Source organism: Nannobrachium achirus (genome assembly GCF_963921795.1).
Source record: "Nannobrachium achirus genome assembly, chromosome: 1".
Classification (NCBI taxonomy): domain Eukaryota; kingdom Metazoa; phylum Chordata; class Actinopteri; order Myctophiformes; family Myctophidae; genus Nannobrachium; species Nannobrachium achirus.
Window position 1 is genome coordinate 75,663,146 of NC_137810.1, and position 8,239 is coordinate 75,671,384.

An 8,239-nucleotide genomic window follows, 5' to 3' on the forward strand; every position below is an offset into this window, starting at 1 on the left:
ACTCATCAGTCATTTGAATAAGAGCTGTAGCAGTCAAGTGACCCTTTCTATAGGCATGTTGATATTTGGTAGTCAGACCATTGTAGTTAAAATAATCATGTACCTGAACATGAATAATTCTCTCCATAACTTTGCTGAGTGCAGGGAGAATACTTATAGGTCGACTATTTGGACCACAGAAAGGTAACCTACTATCCTTAAGGAGAGGAATGATTTTTCCCTCTTTCCACATTGTAGGGTACACCCCACATAGCAGACATCTATTAAATATATGACATAAGGGGCCTGAAATGAAATGATCACTGTTGACCTATACTGTGCTGCTTTCACTGTTGCCACTTAGAAATATAAAATAACAAGTATGAACCCATAGTCATATTCATAGCTATGTAGGTATTTGGCATAAACATTGAGGTATGACATCTTTATCACACAGCCCCAGAAAGTAAAACAATAAGTGTCAAATTGAACGGTAATAATCATTTAATGGACGATTTACCTTACGGGCAAGTGAGCATGACACACAACGGTCGCTTGACAAGGACAACTGTAACCCAGGACAACTGTAACTGTAACCCAGGACAACTGTAATGCTGCATACACACCAAGCCAAGCTAATGGTTGGCTTGGTGATTCAATGTAATCTCTATGCAAACCAGCTTTAAAAATGTCCAAGCTTTTTTTCCAGCTTGGACATTTTAAAAGCTGGTTTGCATAGAGATTACATTGAATCACCAAGCCAACCATTCGCTTGGCTTTTCTGTATGTGAACAAGGCATAACCCAGGACAACTGTAACTGTAACCTAGGACAACTTTAACTACACTAGTGGGCGGTAGAGGTGCACGGATGGCGCTCTGACATCACGCTCTGGCTTCACGGTGATGTCACACTAACAGAACCCCTTTTATGCCCATATATGGAGTTCCCTGATGTCATCAATATTAACGATGCCCTGTTAGAGAGATCCCTGTGATGCCATGGCAAACAAATCCCATGTATGCCCATATATGGAGATATGGAGATCCCTGTGGTGGCAGGGGAACAAATGTCTTTTATGCCCATATATGGAGATCCTTGATGTCCACAGCACTTTTTTCTATCGATTACTCACCCATGGAGACTTGAGTCCAATAATATATTCTTTCGTTTTTTTACACATTCTTAAGCCAATGATTTGATTATAATAAATCTCCTTTTTTAACTACTCCTTTAAAGGGGAAGACCACCCATTTTCAATATTGAACTATGTCATTAATATACCTTAGAGGAGTTGTGTGGAAATAGAAAAAAAGTTCCCCCCCTTCTGTGTTGCCTAGAACTGGAGGATTGATTTTGGGGTTTGTATTGTAAATTACAACTTGATGACATCACACATTGTACTTTACAATACAAACCCCAAAATCAATCCTCCAGTTCTAGGCAACACAGAAGGGGGGGAACTTTTTTTCTATTTCCACACAACTCCTCTAAGGTATATTAATGACATAGTTCAACATTGAAAATGGGTGGTCTTCCCCTTTAAAGCCATCAGCATGCCTTGCACTGGTTGCCCATCGCCAAACCGTTCTTTAAAGTTAAACCTCTCATTGTGGATATTTGGAGCAATGTGTAAAAATGTTACTTCTCACTAGCAAGCTGTGTGTGTGTGTGTGTGTGTGTGTGTGTGTGTGTGTGTGTGTGTGTGTGTGTGTGTGCGTGTGTGCGTGTGTGCGCGCGTGCGCGCGTGTGCGCGTGTGTGCGTGTGTGTGTGTGTGTGCCTGCAATCCGTGCATGCAATCCGTGCATGCATGCCCGTTCGCGTCTGTCTGTTGTGTGTTGTATGAGAACTCATTCAATAAAAACGTTTGCAGTACAAGTAGGCTTAGTAGGCAATTAGTGTTTACTGCTGCTTAATGCTATTGTGTACTCAGTTAGGTTCATTAAGTTGTGTATTACAACTAGTGTTAACTGCTGCTTAATGCTATTGCGTACTCAGTTAGGTTCATTAAGTTGTGTATTACAACTAGTGTTTACTGCTGCTTAATGCTATTGCGTACTCAGTTAGGTTCATTAACACGTTGCAGTCCGAAATAGAATGGTGGTTGGTGGATTAGCCATGAAATTTCTATTATTGTATTGTGATCTGAGACATAATATTATGTTTATAAACACGAGCCCGCCGCCCCTCCATCTTGGACAGCGGCGTTGTTTTTCTTTTTTTTTTTTCCCCCAGGGCAGTAACTCACCATGTTTTTCTCGATCTCCGTTGGGATAGAATGGGCGTTTTGGCCGATCAACGATGTCTCCGTGCGTTTCGCGTGCGCGATCCATTCACGTAAATGTCCCCGCAAATAATCCATGTGTGATTGAAGAACAACACTGAGAAGTTTCGCCTGCATAGCTGCAACTATGGCTGCAGTAGAAGCTAGAGTCTGCAAACAGCAAACAAATGGCTGGGAGAGCTGCTTGGACAAGGATAGGACCATGACGTCACCTCTGCTTCATGTACGGCCTGGGTGAGCTATGAATGCTCGAGTGAGGGCCAGGGAAGGCTAGACGATCGCCGATTTTCGGATCAAAATCTTTTATAACGGTTTTAAAGACAAAGTCCGATTAAGTACGACGTGGCTGAGGGGACCTGGGGGGAAGTGCGATATGGTACGGTTTTAACATTAAGGGGCTCCCCTTGGCTTGGAAGGTGTTAAGTTGTGTATTACAACTAGTGTTTACTGCTGCTTAATGCTATTGCGTACTCAGTTAGGTTCATTAAGTTGTGTATTACAACTAGTGTTAACTGCTGCTTAATGCTATTGCGTACTAAGTTAGGTTCATTAGGTTGTGTATTACAACTAGTGTTTACTGCTGCTTAATGCTATTGCGTACTAAGTTAGGTTCATTAGGTTGTGTACTAGAGCGACCTCTGTATCAGCGCAGTACCGCAACAATTCATAAAAAACTGACATTCCGTAGGCTAAACAATTACATTTCTGTAATCGCACAACTAAGAATAACTAACTGGGAAATAATAATAATTTGACATGTGGAAGATGCGGGTTGCAGTTGGTTCTGTAAATTGGAGAATATAATTAATGCGGTTGGATAATGGCCGGTTAATGAATTTTGCAGGGCGGATTCGGATGGCGCTCAGAGCCCATCCGCGCACCTCTACTGGGCGGCCATAGCTGAGTGGTTAGTGAGGCCGCCTGGGCAGCCAGAGGCCCTGGTTGTCGCAGGTTTGATTCCAGCAATGTGTGGATGTGTGTCCCTGAGCAAGACTCTGATCCTCTAATAGCTCCCAGAGCGCTGTAGAATGGCTGCTCACTGCTCCTAGTAGTTATAAGACGGGTAAATGCAGTGGACACATTTGCACACATACCGTATATTTCCCTTTTGAAAATAGCTGCTGGCTACCTAATACCCACCGGGCTATTATTATTATTATTTTTTTTGTATAATTCTTCCTGATTTGTTTTCGAGTAAAGACTGGGGCAAACAAATACAAGAATGTTGAAAACAGTCCCCTGGTTCTTTTAAAACGCTCTGGGTCAAAATTATTTTTGTGTATTAAACACCCGGGCTCTTCTTTGGAAATATACAGTAATTGTATACATTAGTACATTGTATACATGACCATCTGTTCCATCTCCTCCTACTGTCATACAGGCTGCTCTAGAAGAAAAACATGGCTAAAAGGATTCTGGTGGATGCTGCTTCACCCTCCTGCCTTCTGGAGGAAACTAGGAAGCTAGACAAGCATCCTAACAAGCTGTTAGAGGGACTAAACCGTCTACGACTCAACAAGGTTTTCTGTGATGTGATTCTGTGCTGTGAGGGACAGGAGTTCCCCTGCCATAGAGTTGTACTGGCCTCCATCAGCTCCTACTTTCAGGTAAATACACACATTTAGTGTCCTGGTGTTGTTAAGAGAATGACCACATTACATTCTGCCTTGGCTTTCATATCTGAATATTGTTCTATAACCAAGTGGTTTTCATATGAACTGAATATTGTTCTATAACCTAGTGGTTTTCATATGAACTGAATATTGTTCTATAACCTAGTGGTTATCATATGAACTAGGGATGCCCCGATCACCTGTTTTCTGCTTCCGATTCGATCCCGATCACAAATCATTGCTCCAGATTCGATCCCGATCTGTCCCGATCCGATCGTTTGGCAATGCATTTAGAAAAAATAACAATAATAAAGAAAAAACACAAGTAATTCAAGTTTCTTTCTTTTTTATTTAAACAACTATTCCTTGTATCCAACATGTATATACAACTATTCCTTCTATCCAACATGGATATAGGTTTTTTTCTTTTTCTTCTTAGTGCAACATTGGATCAACAAAATTAAATGAAATCAGTACTGTAGTGCACCTCAAAATAACCATGTAAAACTAAAACAAAGTTGAATGAATACTGAATAGTGCAAGAACATATCATTTCACATTTTCAATTATATTTGGGTTAGGTATATTCTCTACTTCAAAGGTAGGTAGGTAGCTTCAGTATTATTACAAGTTCAAGACTTCAAGTATATTCAGGCCCCATTTACACTGGCAGCCAAATCCAGCTTGAATCAGATCTGTCACATCCAGATTGGATTTATCTGATTTGTTCCATGTGACCATGATGTAACCATTTAAACCAATTGGATTCCAATCTGGATGTGACACAGATCTGATTCAGGCTGGATTTGGCTGCCAGTGTAAATGGGCTTTAGTCACACAAAAATAAAATATTTTTTTGACTTAAGAGGTAAAGAATAACTCTAGATTATGAACTGGTCTAGTCTAGTCGGTATCAAAATGCTGCTTTACAACAAAGAGGTAGCTTGACCAGCTTAAGTAGCTTCACAAGATCAAGTACATTCAGTTACAACAAAAATAATAAAACAGAAAATGTGGCTTAGTGCAGAATAATTCTAGACTGGAGTAAGTCTAGCATTAAAATGAATTGAACATCAGCAGCTAATGCAACATGAATAAACAAACAAAGTAACAATTAGAATTTCAAATATAAAATGTAAACATAGGATATAAAATTTAAAGGTACTGTTTTCTTTTTCTTTCTTTTTTTAAGGGAAGGCTGACCCTTCAACTTTTTTTTTTTGTTTAACAATTAGAATTTCAAATATAAAATGTAAACAGGATATAAAATTTAAAGGTACTGTTTTCTTTTTTTTTAAGGGAAGGCTAACCCTTCAACTTCATTTTTTTGTTTAACAATTAGAATTTCAAATATAAAATGTAAACAGGATATAAAATTTAAGGGTACTGTTTTCTTTTTCTTTCTTTTTTTAAGGGAAGGCTGACCCTTCAACTTCTTTTTTTTGTTTAACAATTAGAATTTCAAATATAAAATGTAAACAGGATATAAAATTTAAAGGTACTGTTTTCTTTTTTTTAAGGGAAGGCTAACCCTTCAACTTCATTTTTGTTTAACAATTAGAATTTCAAATATAAAATGTAAACATAGATAGGATATAAAATTTAAAGGTACTGTTTTCTTTTTTTTAAGGGAAGGCTAACCCTTCAACTTCATTTTTTTGTTTAACAATTAGAATTTCAAATATAAAATGTAAACATAGATAGGATATAAAATTTAAAGGTACTGTTTTCCTTTTCTTTCTTTTTTTTTAAGGGAAGGCTAACCCTTCAACTTGTTTTTTTGTATTTTTGTTTTAGCCACACTCTACCACACTCTCATCTTTCGGCTCCTGGAGGTTTTTCTTTACGAAAACCAGCATATCGACCTTGTCAGCTGTGAGCCGGTTTCTTTTCTCATCAAGGACGTTGGACACCGCACTAAAGAGTCTCTCACTTTCCACAGAGGTGCAAGGGGCACAGAGAAACTTGGCGGCAACAGCAGCCACTGAGCGGTACCGTGGAGCATTCTCTTTCCAGTAGTGCAGAGGATTGCTTTTCCTATCTATAGTTTTCTCTAAGAGATAGGTCTGTACCTGCACATCAGCTGATGTACTCACAGGCCCGGCCTCTGGCTGATTCTCTTCCAAAATCTCGTCCAAGACTCTGCCCAAGCAGCTGCTTGCTTCTTGGCGTGGTGTCTTTCTGCTAGGCCCTGCTGCCTCTGGCTCTTCACGGGCGGCAGCAGCAGCAGCAGCCTTTTCCTCCATCTTCACCACCTCCTGGAGGAGCCTATCCTTGGCAAGCCTCTGGTTGTCTGAACTTGTGAAGAATCTGAAAATAGATAAATGTAACAATTACCCACAAGTTCCCAACTAAGTCAGTCAACATAAGACAGGACACCACACAGCACAACAGTTAAGTCAGGCAACTGCTTTACATCTTTAACATTTTATTTTTAACCATTAATATATCTACAGAAAGAAAAATATTAATTACATTAATTTACTTGCCTGTCTTTGTATCTTGGATCCACTAGAGTGGCAATGCTGTATAGTGGCTCCACCTCTATATGAGCAAAGCGGGTCTCCACTGCAGCTAGGAGTGTGCTCTTCATTGTTTTGATCCCCTGGTCAGTGGTCTTCTCCTGGGAGAGTAGACGCTTGAGGGCTGTTTGGATCAATGAAATGAATGGAAGGATTAATAAATAATGTATTTATCATAGTGAATAAGTTATTTATTTACTTATACTTGTCTAATAGACTAGTCAAAGTAAATACTAGCTACAGTTAGTTGTTTTAATTAATACGTTTTATATTTTATCTAAAAATATAGCAAATGATTAAGTAAAACACGTTTCATATTTTATTCAAAAATATAGCAAAGAAATAATAACCTCTTATTGCAGGGATTACATCAGCTGCAGATGCAGTGTGATTGCTCACATCCCTTGTGAGCTCCTCAAATGGAACCAACACCTCAGCTGTCTTCTCCATCAAGGTCCACTGGCTGGGTGTCAGTAGTGTGGGGAGGGGGTGTTCAGCTGCATACAGACAGAGAGCTCGCTTTTGCTCCATGATGCTCTGCAGCATGTAAAGGCTGCTGTTCCATCGCACAGCAACGTCCTGCTGTAGACGCTTGATCTGCATCTTCAGAACGGTCTGGATGTCTTCCAGATCGGAATAGGCCGTAGGGGAATGTTTGAAATGGCCAATAATTTTCCTCGCGGTGGCCAGTGCGTCTTGAACGCTGCGCTGGGACAGTAGACCCTCGTTCACGACAAGTTGCAGCGTGTGCGCGAAGCAGCCCAAACTCGCCACTTCCATGTCATCCGTGGCTTTCTTGATGTTTCGTGCGTTGTCTCGCACAATCACATGGATCTGTGACTTATCGATTCCCCAACCGGTGAGCATCCCCTCGAGCTTCTCTCTTATACGAACTGCCGTGTGAGAGCCTCGGAAGCCCTGTGCATGCAATACCACACGTTGTAATTGAAAGTTGGAGTCGATCCACTGGGCAGTGAGGCTTAAGAGCTGGACTGGACTCACAGAAGAACTCCAGAGGTCTGTGGTAAGACCAACAAAAAGCACGTCCTTTAGCAGGGCTTGCAGGTGGGCAAACAGCTTGTTGTACAGGACAGGCATAGATTTATCTGTTATCTGCTGACGAGAAGGCATCACATACCGTGGCTCCGCATACTCCATGAGATTGCGAAACCCCGTGTTCTGTACCACAGATAGTGGCTGGTCATCCAACGCGATCATTTCAGCTATCTTGCCTGTTAACCCCTTGGCCCTTGTACTGTTTTCGTCCAGCTTCTCTTTCTTTTTCAAAGTCTCTGCAAGTGTCGGTTGTTTTGGTCCAGCTGCTGTGCCTGCTGCCTTGGTTGCTGCCTCGTACTCTCCGTATTGTTGTTTGTGGTGTTTTCTCAGGTGGCGTATTAGATTGGTCGTGTTGTAAGCAGATCTGTTCTGTCCTCCACGCGGAACGTCCGCCTGGCAAACATTGCATCTGGCTGTTGGACTGCTGCTCGTTTCAAGTGTGAAAAACCCCCAAACTAACGACATTTTCGCTCTTCAGACTGAGTCAGTTGCTAGACGTAGCGTAGCATAGCCTGCCGTTAGCTTCCTAGCTAGTAGCCTCTCTACTGTGTGTTAACGTCACTTCCAGTACTAGCCTTCCTGAGCAGATCTACAAGCTCACAGGCGAGGCGGGAGCGACGCGTTGTGAGCTTGTAGGTCTGCTATTTTCTCACCGCTGCTGAGTCGCTTCACACCATTCGTTATGACACGCACTGTGTAACAGAGAACATTCAGAGAACATAAATGAATGATAAATGTGTAATAATTTTAATTAAAACCAGGCCTCAGGATGAGTTTATTACGTG

The 8,239-nt window shown here is 41.1% G+C and overlaps 1 protein-coding gene across 1 annotated transcript; it reads right to left on the bottom strand.

The window, feature by feature from the left end:
- Positions 1 to 5,669: 5,669 nt before the first annotated feature.
- On the bottom strand, positions 5,670 to 7,919 carry LOC308289931 (zinc finger BED domain-containing protein 4-like; the record flags this gene model as incomplete). The annotated part of the gene is made up of 3 exons (XM_080731711.1): positions 5,670 to 6,186; positions 6,366 to 6,499; positions 6,798 to 7,919. The coding sequence occupies 3 exons, from the start codon at positions 7,917 to 7,919 to the stop codon at positions 5,670 to 5,672; spliced, it is 1,773 nt and encodes a 590-aa protein (XP_080587837.1).
- Between the last annotated feature and the right edge of the window lie 320 nt (positions 7,920 to 8,239).